General features: G+C 36.9%; 2 protein-coding genes across 2 annotated transcripts in view; both read left to right on the forward strand.

The window, feature by feature from the left end:
* Positions 1–19,011, forward strand: part of LOC142227896 (putative multidrug resistance-associated protein lethal(2)03659) — a 67,056-nt gene that overhangs the window by 28,938 nt on the left and 19,107 nt on the right. The window lies entirely within an intron of this gene.
* Positions 7,118–12,382, forward strand: LOC142236831 (uncharacterized). Its single transcript, XM_075308125.1, has one exon. It carries the CDS (start codon positions 7,118–7,120, stop codon positions 12,380–12,382), a length of 5,265 nt encoding a protein of 1,754 aa, XP_075164240.1.

Consider the following 19,011-nt stretch of genomic DNA (forward strand, 5'->3'; position numbering starts at 1 on the left):
AGAAGTACTTTCGTATTAGACATCACAGTTATGCAAACTTATGATAACATAATTTTTTTCTGATATATTAGGCAGATTGTGCAAAATATAAATAAATTAAAAAATTGGAATATTCTAACACTCCTTTTTTCTTATGGCAAAATATTGAAATTTTTATGGTAGTTGCAAATGTTTTGTCCGATACTGCACATATGCATTAAAGTAATGTTACGTTTTTATATTGTGGTGTGATTAATAACTCGATAATTAAAAGTTTTTTTCAAATAACGACAATCTATAATTTATTTGCTTAACTGATGGGTTTCACATATTTGCTCTTCGTTGTGTACTGTTCGACTTTTAGTTTACGACTGATGTTTATATACCGAAAATTTGACGATTTCGAACATTCTGACTAGTCTGACACGTACATTGCCACCGTGGTGCAAAGGTTAGCATGCCCGCCTTGCATACACAAGGTCGTGGGTTCGATTCCTGCTTCGACCGAACACCAAAAAGTTTTTCAGCGGTGGATTATACCACCTCAGTAATGCTGGTAACATTTCTGAGGGTGTCAAAGCTTCTCTAAATGGTTTCACTGCAATGTGGAACGCCGTTCGGACTCGGCTACAAAAAGGAAGTCCCTTGTTATTAATATGGAATCGGGCAGCACTCGGTGATAAGAGAAGTTCACCAATGTGGTATCACAATGGTTATTATTCAACCGTCGAACTGAACGGACGTGTTTTCTAATAGCGGAGTATTTCATCGTAATAAGTACTTATTACGAATTTCACGTGTGGTGGAAATAATAAACCACCATGCAGCGAAATTCAAAGTCATCCACTGGGTTGCTAACTTCAGGGCCCAGTGGACGGGTAACGACTGAAGTTATAAATTTGGGCAGCGACCAAGAGTCAGGCCCAATTAGTCGACCTGTAGACGGGTCGACTGGCGGTGACACTTTGACAAGTCGAACCTTTTCTAAGGTGACGACATCAAAAGGAGGCAATCCCTCTCGAAAGAGATTCAAGGAACGAAGAAATGCTTTGTTTATCCTAAAGAAATTAGGATCAGTCGACCCAAGCACGTTGTCGGCTAAGCAAAGCGATTCCTTAAAATGGGCTCAAGGAATTCTTGAAGCTGGAAAAAGGGAACGATCACCGGATGAGCTACCATCCTCTAAACGGGATCAAAGATCGTTTGCCTCAGTTGCAAAAGACAGCCTTGTGATGGCTATTATTAATAAAGGAGCATTGGACGGTATGATTCCAAGGCAAAAATGGGGGGAAATTGAGAACGCGATGTCTGGTGTCTACTCAGAGGTGCGAAAAAAGTTTCCCGGACCAAGTCCTCGACGGCAAGATGCTGGATGGTATCAAGGACGATATAAGTTAATAGCTTTTGCAGACCAGAGGTCTATGGATTGCTTTAAAGCTGCATTGATGCTAATTGGTGAAGTTTGGGAAGGAGCCGCTTTGGAGTTAGTCGATAAAAAAGACATACCGGCTAAACCTAGAGCACATGCATGGATACCGGCAAACCCTCATGATCCTGAGTCAATACTAGAGAGACTAAAAGAATGTAACCCAGATCTTCCAACCGCCGATTGGAAGGTTGGTCGTTTGGATGAGGTGGATGGACCAAGACGACATGCGGTGTTTATATTAAACATAGAGTCGCTGCCACATCTAGCCCAGAACCAAGGACGCGTAAGTTATGGCTTTCATGATATCCATACGAAGGTATACAAAAGCGATCAGCCAAAGGATACCGAAACGGACAAGCCTCCGGTAGAGTCAGCAGTGAAAAAATCTCCTAGCGAAGCCGAAGGAGACATAAAACCTACAGACTATGGCGAAAATCATATGCGGGAAGTTTCTACAGGCTCAAGCCACACCAAAGCTGAACCGCGGATTGTTGCGAGAGTCACCGAGATCTGTGAAGAGGAAGCCCTTGATGACTCAATTGAAGCGGCTGATGTGACGGTGGTTGAAAATTTGGATGGTTCTACGGTTCCTCCAGATAAATCTTCACCATTGTAAGGCCGCTTGTGCTGCCTTAAAAGTTCTCCTGATGAAAGGAGACATAGATATAGTTCTTATTCAAGAACCATACATATATAAGAACAAGATCTGTGAATTAAGCACTCCGGGTTTCAAACTTTTGCATAATACCGGTAACGATATAAATCGAGCATGTATAATTGCTAAAAACGAACTAAACTTGTTTATGCTTCCTTCATTGAGCAATGCAGATACTGTCGTAGCCAGTCTAGAGATATCCACATGCAAATATTGGGTATCTTCGGTCTACATGGGACATGATAGGGATATGCCACCCTGTGCCGTTAAGACCTTAGTTGAGGAGTCACTAAAAACAAAGACAAAACTCATTATGGGATGCGATGCAAATGCACATCATAGTATTTGGGGAAGTAGTGATACTAATGCAAGGGGAGAGTCGCTAATAGAGTTTATTTTGCGTACTAACCTGGTAGTTTGCAATAAGGGAGATGCACCAACCTTCGTCACCAGGAACAGACAAGAGGTTTTGGACGTAACGTTGACCTCTCCGGAACTGAATGATAAGATATCTGAGTGGCAAGTTTTGAGGGAACATAGCTTCTCAGATCATCGCTACATCAGTTTCAGATTGGCTGTTCGTACTTCAAAGACCATATTTCCGCCAAATGTTAGGAAAGCTGATTGGAATAGGTATAGGGAATCGTTCAATTTGATGATACCGGAAGTGCCGGAGACAAATATGAGCACTGTGCAAGATATCGAACGCGCAGTGGAGCGGATTACTAAGGCCTTCAACATTTCACTGAAAGCTGCATGCCCTAGAGGAAAGCCAAGGGGAAAAAATCGGCCGCCATGGTGGACTACGGAGTTAAGTAATATGAGGAAATCCTGCAGGAAGCTCTTTAACAAAGCAAAGTCCACAAGAGCTCCGGAGGATTGGGACACTTACAAGATGAATCTGAGAGAATATAAACGAGAACTGAGAAGGTCTCAACAAAACTCTTGGGATGATTACTGTAGCAGTATTGAGAATACGTCAGAGGCTTCCAGACTACGGAAGGTACTAGCATCCACTAACACCGCTCCAGGTTTCATTAAAACATCGGAGGGAAATTGGACAACGTCCAGTGAGGAGACGTTGGAGGTACTTTTGAACACACACTTCCCTGGAAATCAGACGGTTGAACCATGTTCCGGCGGTGTAACAGAGGCTCAGCGATCATTTCCTATCGAGGAAATTGTGTCGGAATCTAGAATAAAATGGGCTTTAAATAGCTTTGGACCATTCAAATCCCCCGGACCTGATGGAATTACTCCGGCGGAGTTACAGGCAGTGGCTGAAAGAATTATCCCCTGGTTGACGGTGATATATAAACAATGTGTAAACTTAGCATATATTCCAGAAAAGTGGAGGGAAACAAAAGTCGTCTTCATACCTAAAGCAGGAAAAGCCTCTCACTCGAGTGCGAAGGATTTCCGACCAATCAGCTTATCCTCATTCCTACTTAAGACCCTGGAGAGGATGATGGACATGTATCTTAGAACTAGCGTGGATTCAGGTTTGCTCTCGAAACGACAGCATGCATACTTGAAGGGCAGGTCTACTGAGACCGCATTGCATGAACTGATCAGCTTTGTTGAAAGCTCACTATCTGTCAAAGAATACACAATCGTGGCGTTTCTAGACATCGAAGGGGCGTTCAATAATGTCCATCCGAGCTCGATATTAAATGGACTGACAACTCTGAATGTTGATCCAGGTATACTTAGGCTGTTAGACGAACTTCTAATGAAGAGACGTATTTCAGCCACACTAGGGCAAACAAACATACAAAGGTATGTGAACAGAGGCACTCCCCAAGGAGGAGTTCTATCACCTCTTCTTTGGAATGTTGCTATAAACAACCTTCTGGTTTCTCTAGAAAAAGAAAGGATAAAAGTGGTGGCATACGCAGATGATGTGGCGCTAGCAGTCAGGGGAAAATTCCCATCCACAATCAGAGATATTATACAGAGAGCTCTTCGGATGACTGAGAAATGGGCGAAAGATAATGGTCTTGGTGTAAATCCAGCAAAGACAGAAATAGTCATGTACTGCAAAGATCGCAAAACTCCCACGGTTAGGCACATTTCCTTAGGGGGTACTGAAATTCCCTTTGGTGAGTGTGCAAAATACCTTGGCTGTTAGACGAACTTCTAATGAAGAGACGTATTTCAGCCACACTAGGGCAAACAAACATACAAAAGTATGTGAACAGAGGCACTCCCCAAGGAGGAGTTCTATCACCTCTTCTTTGGAATGTTGCTATAAACAACCTTCTGGTTTCTCTAGAAAAAGAAAGGATAAAAGTGGTGGCATACGCAGATGATGTGGCGCTAGCAGTCAGGGGAAAATTCCCATCCACAATCAGAGATATTATACAGAGAGCTCTCCGGATGACTGAGAAATGGGCGAAAGATAATGGTCTTGGTGTAAATCCAGCAAAGACAGAAATAGTCATGTACTGCAAAGATCGCAAAACTCCCACGGTTAGGCCCATTTCCTTAGGGGGTACTGAAATTCCCTTTGGTGAGTGTGCAAAATACCTTGGCGTTATTTTGGACAGGAAGCTGAATTTTAGGCTTAATATTGAAGAGAGGGCGAGAAAAGCCACGGTAGCTTTGTACTCGTGCAAAAAGGCAATAGGGAAAATGTGGGGACTAAGACCAAAAATTGTGCATTGGCTATACACGGCAGTGGTTAGACCTATAATGCTATATGGTGTTGTAGTCTGGTGGCCGGCACTTCAGAAACCGACTTGTTTAGATAAAGTTCAGCGTATGGCGAGCTTATGTATCTCAGGCGCATTTAGTAAGACAGGAACAGACTCCCTTAATGTCATGCTACATCTATTGCCTTTAGACATTTTGGCCAAACAGTCAGCTGCAACAACGGCTGTGCGGTTGCGCGAGCTATCGCTGTGGTCGGAAAAAATGTACGGTCATAGTTCGGTCCTCAAAGTAATGCCAGATGTGCCTAACGTAGTGGATTACACCCTGGCAAAACCACTTTTCGACAAAAAGTTTGAAACTCTAATTCCCAACAGTGAGGCGTGGTGTACACAGACCCCGGGGAATAAAAGATATATAGATTTCTATACTGATGGCTCCGAATTGAATGGACAAGTGGGGTTCGGAGTATATTCTAAAGATCTGGAAATTCGAATAGCGAAAAGATTACCTAATCACTGTAGTGTTTTTCAGGCTGAAATATTGGCAATAAGAGAGGTGGTGAATTGGCTGAGAAGTAATGTTCCAACAAATATTGGCATTAATATATACTCAGACAGTCAACCTGCAATAAAATCCTTGGACTCTGTGTTCCTTAACTCAATAACGGCCATAGACTGCGGCAAATCTCTCAACGAGATGGCTGAGCAGTACAATATTCACCTAATATGGGTGCCTGGTCATAGGAACATACCTGGGAACTGTGAAGCAGATGTGTTAGCACGGCTAGGAACTACCTTACATATTCCAGGGGAACTAGAATCTGTTGGTATGCCTCTGGCCACCTGCAAGCTCTTACTGCGTGAGAAGGCTGTTATGATGGACAATATTCGATGGGAAAATTGCAAGGGTTGTAACGACACCAAGCAAATATGGCCCCATTTAAACTTAAACCGCACACTAGATATGCTAGTGTTCTCAAGGCGTCAGATAGCACTCCTAATATCTGCTATAACGGGTCGCTGCCTGATAGGCGAATTTGCAAAAACTATAGGTGCGAAGTATAATGACTATTGTATAAGCTGTCATGACGTGGAGGAAAAGGAATCAATTAAACACCTCTTGTGTGAGTGTCCTGCTTTGTGTGTAAGGCGTAAGCGAATTTTAGGAGCATATAGCTTTAGATTACTGGCTGACCTGGAAAACGTTAACTTAAGCAGTTTGTTAATGTTTTTGGAGCAATCTGGTTGGTTCCACAAAAGTAAATAATAGAGAAGGTTCAGTGGTTAAGACTAGAAGTGCCCATATGTAATAGGTACTTTTAGTTAAATGTGGTATCACAATGGACTGAATAGTCTAAGTGAGCCTGAAATTTAATCGGGCTGCCACTTTAACCTAACCTAACCTAACCATCACAATGGACTGAATAGTCTAAGTGAGTCTAATACATCGGGCTGCCACCTAACCTAACCGACATTACCACATATATTTGGTTATGCTCATATTACTACTACAAATAATAGCAATTAAAATAACAAAAGGGGAAGTTTAGAAAAGTACTAGAAAATAAAGAGATGATTTTGACAAGTGATGTCGTAATCTGATCGTTATAATTTGAAATTTGCTTCATTATAATAAGATAATTTTGTGATATCATTGTCGTAGATGTAAGTAAAAGATAGTTGCTACTACCTAGCGTTTATGTTCGCCTGGATGATTGTGTTCTAGAATAAGATGTTGTAATGTGTTATGTACTTATAATTTATTTTAATTGTTTAATTTAATCGAATACCTCGAAGAAGCAATTCAGTGAAATTGCGAAATGTCAGGAATGATGAATTAATAATAAATAAAGGAAAACTAAGAATTTTTTTAATGCTTTATACTTTTCTGTCGGAAAAGGTTAATTGTAAAATACGATTTTTTTGACTTTTCGCATTGATATTTGAACCACTTATCGCAGATCCAATTACACACGATTATTCGTCATCTTATTACCTTTCATTTAAATACCAACATTATAATCGGACATTTCTAACTCGAGATATATTGTGTTAATAATTAATAATTGTTACTTGTGCATACCAGATTTTATATAAATCAAAATATCATTGAAATTTGTATAACTTTTCACATATTGTCAGTATACATAAAAATAATTTAATTGTTGAAAAACTTCTACCAAAAGATACCAAAATTTGAATAAACGGTTTCACAAGTTTAAATCAAGATTGGTTTTTTTCAACAATTATTTATTCAAATTTTGTTTTGAAAACGAGAATAGGATCTGTTTTTGTGAAGGATCATTGAAATAAAGATATTTGTTCATATTGGGAACAATCTGCTTCTAACGTAGAAGATTTATGAGAAAAAGTAGAAGACTACAGGGTCTTTCGCCAATAATGCCATTGACACGTTCACCATCCCGAGGGCTTCCGGAAAAGGATTCCCCTCATCAAGTACAAGTATGTGGAAGACCAAACTCGCCAGCTAGAGAACACCAGGAAACAAATATCCCGTTGGTCGATTTACATCCTCCCTTACCATCGTCGTCACCTGAATCAATAACTTCGCCAAATATTGAATTGAACCAAGTAACTGCAATGTTTCAACAACAATTCGAGTCCATGAGGCTATTATTTTCGAGTCAAATATCATCTATTCAAGTCATGGTTGAAAACAACAATATTCAAATGCGGGAGTCACTAACCTCACTTCGCGCAGAAGTAAGAGATGAAATTTCACGAGAACTAAATCAATCAGTAATTAGGGAACCAAACCAAAATGTAAGTACAATTTTATCTTTAAATAACTACGAACAAAATCAACAACCGCCAATGGCTCCCAACCGAACTGGACAGACAATTCAACCTGTTCTCGAATCGCAGTCTATTATACATCGAGCTAAGAAAATCTACCCCTTACCAAAGTTTTCCGGAATACCGGAAGACTGGCCTACCTTTAAAGAATCTTTCCTAACCACCACAGAAGAATTTCAATACTCTGACCTACACAATATAATGCGGTTAAGGGACTGCTTAGAAGGAAAAACAAGAGAGACGGTAGAGTCATTACTAACATCTTCGAAAAATGTGAGCGACATAATAAAAACGCTGGAGGAGTCTTATGGCAGGCCAGAACAGCTAATAAGATCGCAGATAGAAAAAATACGATCTTTACCAAACGTGGAAGATTCGGACCTAGATGCCTTAATTGAATTCACCCACAAGGTGGGAACCATGACTGCATTCCTCAGCTCCGTAGGGGGATACCATCACCTTGCCAACCCATTACTGCTAAGTGAGCTGGTAGCAAAACTTCCGCCAAATAAAAGACTATCGTGGGCAGAAAAATCGCTTCAGCTTGGCCACATGCCTACTGTCAGAGAATTTGCAGAATGGTTATCAGAGCTCCGAAAAGTAATTAACATAGTCAAGGATTCTCTGCCTATGAACTCCAAGGAGGCTAAGAAAAAATTCGCTTGTGTTACAATTAACGACAGGAAATGTCCGATTTGTAAAGAAAATTGTAAGTCACTCTCTGTATGCCAAACATTTGCAAACCTTCCAGTTCAGGTTAAATGGAGAAAGGTAAAGAATTTGAAGCTATGCTTCTCGTGCTTAAAATTTGGACATCAGACAAAAAACTGTTTTTCAAAAAAACAGTGTGGAATCAATGGATGTTGTAGTATTCATAACGAAGTTTTACATAACAGCAAGGAGCAAGGTAAAACCGAAGTAGTTGAAACTCAAGCCCGAAGTTGTCTAGCAGAGGTAAACGCAAAATCAGTATTGTTTCAGATAATTCCGGTGCGTTTATATGGCTCAAACCGGACCGTTGAAATATATGCATTTATAGACGACGGAGCAAATGTTTCGATGATTGACGAGGAAGTAAAAAATCTGTTGGGATTGAAAGGTAAAAAAGACGTCTTAGAAATTCAATGGATTAATCGCCAGGTATCGCGGGAAAGTGTTGAAATCGTGGATATCACAATAAGTGGAAGAGGTCCAGATTGCGAGCGTTATAATATGAAAAATGTCTATTCTACAGATAAAATTGATTTGCCGCTGCAAAAATTTGATAACAAGATAACTAAAGTCGAATGTCCCTTTTCCAGCTATAATGACGTGAAGCCAAAGATGATTATCAGCCTTGCTCATGCCTTCCTAACCGTTCCGATTGAAACACCCAAGATGAGATCACCTTCTGAACCTATTGAAACTAAAACGAGACTTGGTTGGCTAGTATATGGACCAGTGGAAGAAAATATCAAGAAGGACTTTGTTTCTTGTCACTTACGGCCACTAAATACGTTCGACGAGCCTGATAAATTTGAAAAACTAGAAAGTCTAATGAAGGAATATTTTGGTATTGAAACTTTCGGTATACGCCATACAGAGCCGACTATATCCCCAAATGATAAAAGGGCTTTAGAGCTTCTTAGACAAACGGTAAAAAAAGAAGGGGATAGATTCGAGGCTGGACTCTTATGGAGAAATGAATTTGAAAGATTCCCAAACACGTATGCCATGGCCTTCAACCGCCTTAAACTCGTAGAAAAGAAAATGGGAAAAGACGCCCAATACGCTGAAGAATATAGGAACAAAATACAAGAATATATTGACAAAGGATACGCAAGAATTCTATCTGAAGAAGAAGCATCCACAAGAAACGGGAAATGTTTTTACTTGCCATATTTTGGCGTAAAAACTGAAACAAAAAAAAAGCTTCGACTTCTATTTGATGCCGCAGCAGAAGTAGACAAAATTTCATTGAATAAGGCTCTACTTCCAGGCCCTGATTTAAATCAGCCGTTGATTAAAGTATTATTTCAGTTTCGACAAGCTCCAATTGCAGTGTGCGGCGATTTAAAAGAAATGTTCCATCAAGTGAAGATAGTAACCCCGGACCAAGATGCTCAGAGATTCCTGTGGAGAGACGGAGATCCTTCCAAGCCGCCAAAGACATACGTGATGCAGAGAATGATTTTTGGAGCTACATGCTCCCCATGTACTGCACAGTATGTTAAGAATACTAACGCGGCCGAGTTTTCTGAAATGTTCCCGCGAGCTTCGTATAGTGTTATAAATAATCACTATGTCGACGATTATGATGACTGTTTTGAGACAAACGAAGAAGCCATTAGGGTTGTTCAAAATATAAAACATATTCACCAAGCGGGGGGGTTTACTATGCATAATCTCGTTACAAATTCGAAAACCGTAGCGCTAACCCTAGGTATATCAAACGATAACACTGTACATATTGGTAAAGATCACATTGAACGAATTCTGGGAATGAATTGGGACCCACGCTTGGACGTATTTCTTTTCAAACTTCAATTTCACAAAGTTCCAAAGGAAGTTTTAGAAATGAAAGTAATCCCTACAAAGAGACAACTTCTCAGTGCTTCAATGTCCGTTTTCGATCCCTTCGGATTTGTTGCCGATTATATGATATCGGTGAAAATTTTGATGCAACAGGCATGGCAATGTGGAGTCGAATGGGACGATAGTTTGCCTGAAGAAATAAATGAGAAATGGAAAAAATGGCTTCAAAATTTGGACAAAGTCGCTCAATATGCAATACCCAGGTATTATTTTTCAATTGACCCAGCAGTGAAAATCGAGCTACATATGTTCTGCGACGCAAGCGAAGACTCAATGGCAACTGTGGCCTATTGGAGAGTTCTTTACAAAGAAAAGACAGACGTCGTATTCGTAGCCGGAAAAACGAGTTGCGCTCCTATACGTTATCATTCGATAACGAAATTAGAGTTACAATCCGCTGTAATGGCAACAAGATTGAAGCAAACAATAACAACATGTCACGACCGTATAAAGGTTAACGAAGTTTTCTTTTGGAGTGATTCACACACAGTAATAAAGTGGATCAGATCAGACCATAGAAAGTATAAGCAGTATGTTGCAAATAGGGTTTCGGAAATCTTAGAGGATTCCGAAATCACAGACTGGCGTTGGTGTCCCACGGCCTTGAACCCAGCCGATACCGCTACAAGAGGATTTTCATACAATTACGAACCACAGGGACGTTGGAAAACTGGTCCAGACTTTCTAAAACAAGATGAAAAGCACTGGCCAAAAGACAATTTGATGTTGGACATAAAAGATAGAAGTGATGAATTCTTAAAGTCGAAATTTTCATTAATAATAATACAAAATGTCGAATTTGTTAATTCCATCATAAATCGGTCATCCAAATACACTAAAGTAATACGCGTCATGGGTTGGATTTTGAGATTCGCTTCTTGTATAAGAAGAAATTCAACAAAAGGAAACGAATTGGATTCCGATGAAATACAACATGCAGAATTCTTTTTGGTAAGAGAGATTCAAAAAGAAAATTTCCAGGAGGAATATTCAAAGCTGCTAGAAGGAACGACAATTGATAAATCCAGTTCCATGGTGTCTCTTAGTCCATACATAGACGAGCAAAGACTAATAAGGGTCGGAGGAAGACTAGGTAATGCCGAAATACTGTCTGACTATGCTAAGAAACCTATTATTCTCCCGAAAGACCATAGATTTTCGTTTTTACTTGTTGAATACTATCACAAGAAAACATGCCATCAAAACACAGAGACTGTCATAGGAATGGTGAGACAAAAGTATTGGATACCTTCCCTTAGGGTATTAGTGAAAAGAATTGAAAATCAGTGCGTGCTTTGCAAAATAAGGAAGGCAAACGCAACTCAACCACAAATGGGGATACTACCAGCAGATAGGGTAACACCATTTATTCGTCCCTTTACATATACAGGAGTAGATATATTTGGGCCATTTAATGTGTCTTTCCACCGCCGACACGAAAAACGATGGGTAGCATTATTTACGTGTCTCACAGTAAGGGCAATACACTTGGAAATTGTAACCGATTTGTCCACGGATGCCTTTCTAATTGCTTTAAGAAATTTTATAAACAGACGAGGTATTCCCACTCAAATAAGAAGCGATAATGGAAAAAATTTCGTTGCTATAAAAAAAGAGCTTCGAAATGAACTTGAATTTTTAGACTTTGACCAAATTAAAAGATCGTCATGTTTTTGGGGAATAAAATGGCTTTTCAATACGCCATTCGACCCAGCTTCAGGAGGAGCATGGGAACGACTAATACAGTCAGTTAAAAAAGCACTACATGTACTGATGAGAGATATGATCCCAAAATACGAAGTGTTTTACAGTCTCCTACTAGAAGCTGAAAATATAGTAAATTCAAGACCTCTTACGCATACTCCAGTAACTCCCCACGACCCGGAACCTTTAACACCAAACCACTTCCTGCTAGGAACTACAAACTCAAATCAAGTACCTGCAACTTACGATCCAAAACTCAATAGTTTGAGAAAACAATGGAGAGTGGCTCAAAACTTAAAAAATGGATTTTGGTCAAGATGGATAAGAGAATATCTCCCCGATCTCACTCGTCGCGTGAAATGGTGCCTACCAACTAAAGACATGAATGTGGGATGTTTGGTCCTCATATGTGATACGAACGCTCCTAGATCAAAATGGGGACTTGGTCGAATAGTCCATTTGTACAAAGGAAAAGACGGCATATCAAGATCAGCAGATGTTAGAACAAGTGTCGGCATCCTCAAACGACCTATATCTAAACTGGCCTTAATTGATGTCGAATCCACATAAATTTATGAAAATTTCCCAAGTCAATTTACGTGGGGGAGAATATGTTAATAATTGTTACTTGTGCATACCAGATTTTATATAAATCAAAATATCATTGAAATTTGTATAACTTTTCACATATTGTCAGTATACATAAAAATAATTTAATTGTTGAAAAACTTCTACCAAAAGATACCAAAATTTGAATAAACGGTTTCACAAGTTTAAATCAAGATTGGTTTTTTTCAACAATTGTGTTTAGTGAAAAAAGAGCGAAAATTTAAAAGTAACGGAATATCAGCAGCTCTAAAAGTTGACTTTCTTCAAGTGTACATTTTGAGTGTAAACTAGTGTTATTAAAACAATATGTGCCCTGCCACCACTTCAAAGTTCCATTTCATCCTCATCGCTACCACAGACTCGTAAATGTCACTACAACAATCGGCAACTGTGATGGGGAAGCATATCAAAAAGTACAAAATGTACATGAACGTATTTTGCCATCACTACACACAAAAAAATTTTACGAACATTTTTCCAATTAAAATTTTAATTGAGTTTTAAAAAATATTCAATTAAAAATTTAATTGATTCAACAAATTTTTTAATTGAAACAAAAATCAATTACAAAAATAATAGTATTAATTAATTTTTTAATTGGATCAATTAACTTTTTAATCGACCTTCAATTAATTTTTTAATTGATACTATCATTTCTGTAATTGAAGACATTTCAATTAAAAATTAATTGGATCAATTAATTTTGTGATTGAATCAGAAAAAAATTTTTTTGTGTGTACTGTTAGAAGAGCCATTTTATATTTTGTGAAACGCCAAGCGCAACTAGCTTATTATAATTTATTTAAATAAAAACGAAAATAAAGTGCTGAAAACATAGTTATTATGCTTAAAATTGTGAAAGGTATATGGTAAACAATGTTCGACTTGCCAAATGGAATAAAGTGATTCTTCATTCAGATATTTTTCCAACACGCTGATAGACGCTGCAACATGTAACTTGTTACGTGTGAATCAACATCAATCTTTTATTAATGAAAAAAGTTATGTTAAATGTGATGAGATAGGTTAGGTTAGGTTATGTGGCAGCCCGATGTATCAGGCTCACTTAGACTATTCAGTCCATTGTGATACCACAGTGGTGAACTTCTCTCTTATCACTGAGTGCTGCCCGATTCCATGCTAAGCTCAATGACAAGGGACCTCCTTTTTATAGCCGAGTCCGAACGGCGTTCCACATTGCAGTGAAACCACTTAGAGAAGCTTTGAAACCCTCAGAAATGTCACCCGCATTACTGAGGTGGGATAATCCACCGCTGAAAAACTTTTTGGTGTTCGGTCGTAGCAGGAATCGAACCCACGATCTTGTGTATGCAAGGCGGGCATGCTAACCATTGCACCACGGTGATAAACGGACAAATGTTTTCGACGTGGTGGGGATTCTCGGTAGTAAATGACTACGAAAAGAATGGCAAATTTCCTAAATGACAAACACAATACTTACCAAATATAATCTCCGCAATAAAACAACACAAAATAATAATATGATTTTTTTTAATTTCCCGGCTTGCATCGTATTAAAGTCTTTTAAATGTGATGCTTTGGCGGCGTTGACAAAATAAAGTGCTGAAAACATAGTTATTATGCTTAAAATTGTGAAAGGTATATGGTAAACAATGTTCGACTTGCCAAATGGAATAAAGTGATTCTTCATTCAGATATTTTTCCAACACGCTGATAGACGCTGCAACATGTAACTTGTTACGTGTGAATCAACATCAATCTTTTATTAATGAAAAAAGTTATGTTAAATGTGATGAGATAGGTTAGGTTAGGTTATGTGGCAGCCCGATGTATCAGGCTCACTTAGACTATTCAGTCCATTGTGATACCACAGTGGTGAACTTCTCTCTTATCACTGAGTGCTGCCCGATTCCATGCTAAGCTCAATGACAAGGGACCTCCTTTTTATAGCCGAGTCCGAACGGCGTTCCACATTGCAGTGAAACCACTTAGAGAAGCTTTGAAACCCTCAGAAATGTCACCCGCATTACTGAGGTGGGATAATCCACCGCTGAAAAACTTTTTGGTGTTCGGTCGTAGCAGGAATCGAACCCACGATCTTGTGTATGCAAGGCGGGCATGCTAACCGTTGCACCACGGTGATAAACGGACAAATGTTTTCTACGTGGTGGGGATTCTCGGTAGTAAATGACTACGAAAAGAATGGCAAATTTCCTAAATGACAAATACAATACTTACCAAATATAATCTCCGCAATAAAACAACACAAAATAATAATATGATTTTTTTTTTAATTTCCCGGCTTGCATCGTATTAAAGTCTTTTAAATGTGATGCTTTGGCGGCGTTGACATAATAGGTCTGTTCGTATACTTTTCCAGCAAATCCACATTTTCATAGGGGTTTGGCGTATAAAAATCTCTGTAAAAACCCCGATCTACATGTGGGTCAATTATTAAATAGTGCGACTTGTTCCCAAATGTTTTTAATGTTTAAAGTTATTTAATGTGTACCATTTGACTATTTTTGGCTTAGTGCGACAGTAATTCTACTTTCAAATAGACTGAAGTGAATTTATAATTTTATTCGGATCAGCAGCAAATTTCAGCAAACTACTAACTTTTCGGCAGTATGTCTGCTATCCCAAAAAACCGATTGTTTGCTGTTTTAGCAGCTTGTTAGCAGTATTTTGTTTGCTGAAAAACAGCAGACAGCGTTTGCTATTAACAGCAGTCTTTTTTCTATGAGTGTATCTATACCTAAGAATTTAACCATGTACCATGTAGTCCCAAATATATTCAAATGAATTTTTGTTAATCTATAAAGAAATTCTAAAACAAAGTAAAAATCACGATCGGATTTTTATTTTGTTTAGAAAAAAATTTAGACGGCATATTTCTTTATATGCAACTCGGATATTTCGGACGGATATTTCTTTATGTGCTACTCGCTTAGAGCTTCGGGCCAAGAACCATTTGCACCATCTGCGTTGTTCGGGAAAATTTTCAGCTTACCATGTCAAATTGACTCAAAGGTTTTAGGTTAAAAATTTGTATTTTTTATTTTTACTTCTTAGAAAAGCTTTCAAACACTCAGAAATCTCACCTGCATTACTGAGCGTATGGTCCACTGTTTGGTGTTTGTTCGAAAACAGGATTGAACCCATGTCTCTGTCTTTGCAAGGCGAGCAACCAGTGCACAATATACACAATATATTGGTTTAATAATTTCTAGTTTTGGAAAAAAGGAAGCCACCTTTATATATATATATATATATATATATATATATATATATATATATATATATATATATATATATATATATATATATATATATATATATATATATATATATATATATATATATATATATATATATATATATATATATATATATATATATATATATATATATATATATATATATATATATATATATATATATATATATATATATATATATATATATATATATATATATATATATATATATATAAATTATAAATATATAAATTAGTTTTACGTGATATTAAAGATTACTTATTTGTTTGTCATTGAAATTTTACTGCCATTTAGTTCCAAAAATTTTGAGACGTACTTACAAAATTTTAAAAATAAACTAAAACAAAATATATTGTTCACAATAAATATAAGTCAATTTTAGCATCTATTTTACAACTTACTTTTTTTTTGCATACATTTCAAATTTTTGGAGAACAGTACAGTAATTTTACGTCTAAAAATCTCATTTGGGCGTAAAATCAACCTGTATTGATACAGTCTAACATAAAAATAAAAAAAAATTATCAAATTTATTATCAAAGGCTTAAGAAACTTCTTGCTGTGGAAATACATAAATGCTTTCGCCTGACGCTTTAATGAAAATAAATGGACTTAATTAAAATTATATTAAATTCATTATGCACATTCAGTTATAGTTTCGAGTACTGCAAAACAGTTTTGCAGCACTCGGAATAATATAATAAACAGATTCCAACAATTTTACCATGCCTGACACGCATAAAAAAACTCTGTGATGATCAGAAGCTGTCACAATGGGTTTAGATAAATGTATCAAACTGTGACAAGATAATTTCCTAGGCTACCACAGTTGTCGATTTTGTTGCTGTGATGAAATGTCGTAAATTATGAGTGTGTCAGTCCCGCAGTCAAAACACCAAGATTGGTTATAGTGTTTTGATTAGAAGAAGGGCTGCGAGTAGTGACCATAGCGCGTGAGAATTTCATAGAGTTCGGTTGTTTTTCGTTTGTTGCCATAGAGTTGAAACAAATAATATTATATCGCGTTTACTAAAATCCGTTGCCATCGCATAAATATGAACAGAAATAAAGAGAGAAAAGAGCCCAAAGCTAATCCCATATTAGAGGCAAATTTTTTCTCTAAATGGTTCTTTTGGTAAGTAGAAACAAACTGTCCTGAATATCCACGAAAAAAACATATTGAGCAGAGAATGGCTAAGCCGATATAAATTTGTTTATTCGGCGGACGACAATTATCCATTATAAAATCAATTTGAAGCTATTCGAATGGTAAGGGAACAATGGTTCTGTTGATTAAGAACTGAATGTATCTCTAAAACTAACATACTTGGAACATTTAAAAACAATTTAAGCACGGCTTAAAGAGAATTTTGATTGGGAGTTTTGGATTTTTTTAAATTTAATATGGTGAACATTTTTAAAGTTATTCCAATATATGTAGCCGAAGTGCCTTCATTTTGAAAATAGCGGTATATCTCAAAAAGTTGAGCAGATAGAAAAACCAACTGATTTGGATTCAGCGTCCCAAATAACCTTAAAAACAATATTCAGTTCTTAATCAACAGAACCATAAAAAACTGTCTTATTACATACAAACACTTACGTCAGAAAATGTTATTTACACATTAGAAAATGTATTTATAAATCGCGATGATTTATAGCAAGTTACTTACAAAATCAAAAGTTGTGCACCGATTGTAATGAAATAAAGCTAATTTTATTCGAAATATTTTTAACTAAGCGTTTCTAATAATATAAAAAGTTCATCAAGTTTGAATAAAAATCAAGAATAAGGTATTCTATCCGGTATGTTCTTGGTTTCACATGAAAGACTTGTGGGGAATTATTCCCGGCGAGGTTGTTCTGTAAGATACTTTTCCCTTCACAGATGGGTAAACTTTTAACGGAATATTTTTAGAGGAATCTTTCTTAAGGTGGGTATTCAGTTCGAGTTTAGCCGCTAAAATTAAAAATAATTTAGTAAAAAAAGTATAAAATTATACCTCTTTTATGCAAAATTTTATTATAACTTGATGGGGAATAGCTTAAAACAATTTTTCATAAATTTTACATTCTTTAAAATGGATTGTTAAAGAAAAGTAATCGTGAAAAATGGCGATTTTAGCGGCTAAACTCGAACTTAATACCCACTTTTATTTGCAAAAGGAAGGCTTGTTTTTTAATAGACACAGTAGAAAAGTCTTTGTATATACTTTTGAAAATTTAACTTTGCGCCCAAAATCCAAAGCTAAATTTTCAAAAGTATATACAAAGACTTTTCTACTGTGTCTATTTGCGGAGGCATAGACGACAAACTTGCACGTATTCGTATAAGGCATATTCTCATATATGGCAAATTATTATTTTTTTTAGGTTTTCAATCCTATAATGATATGATTTCAATGTTATCAATCCGTCAAGAATTTTAAAACGTTCTTGAAACAAACACAGACCGAATAAAAAATATATGTACATATCTTTGTTAAAATTTGTAACCTTTTGCAAAAGGTTGCAAATGTTACCATTCTACCATTGGAATTCTACAATTCCATTGAGGAAATTGGATTGTGGTATTGATTGGCTAAGTAGTAGGGTTTTTTCCCGGGAACGGGATACCGGGAATTTACTATTTTTTCGCTCCCGCTTTCCCGGGAATGAAGTAAGGGAATTTCCGGGAAACTTTTTTTACAATATTTTATATATAATAGAGGGTTTTATATGGCAAATAACAGTCGGAATCTATTTAAAGTGGATTTTGGAAGTGTAATATGAATGACTACGGTACCAAGTAGTAGTAGTTGCCTTGTGTGACATACATAATCGTGGGTTCTAGCCCAGATTTCAATTGTTAAAAAGAAGATTGCGCTTCCTAATTTATGATTGTCATATTTCTGTAAACCTACATTTTGATAGACTGAGTAAACCTTTATAAACAAAGGGACATTTTACCTTATGTAACACACGTTTGCAATTGCATAATTTCAAAATTTCATAATTATTGCAAGGATGTTTTTATGAAATATGAAAATTCCAACCTTTATTAAGATAGTTTCTTTAATTTAAAATTTATACCTCATTCACATTAGGCGCGAAATCTATCCCATATTTATATGGCAAATGGCAGTTGAAATCTAGTTAAAGTGGATTTTAGAAGTGTAATGTGAATGATAGTGAAATCGAAATAAGTTTCTTTCATTTCCAAACAGTTTTTAATGTTACAAAAATCCCACTATATTAAAAGTGTTCTTCCGAACACTATACTGAAAGTAAACATTGTGAAAATTTTTTGTATTACAAAATATTTCATATTTTAGTATGATTTTTATG

Source organism: Haematobia irritans, chromosome 1 (assembly GCF_050003625.1).
Source record: "Haematobia irritans isolate KBUSLIRL chromosome 1, ASM5000362v1, whole genome shotgun sequence".
Lineage (NCBI taxonomy): Eukaryota > Metazoa > Arthropoda > Insecta > Diptera > Muscidae > Haematobia > Haematobia irritans.

Excerpts from the sequence above, each read along its gene's own strand:
- LOC142236831 (XM_075308125.1), top strand. The coding sequence starts at position 7,118 with ATGCCATTGACACGTTCACCATCCCGAGGGCTTCCGGAAAAGGATTCC.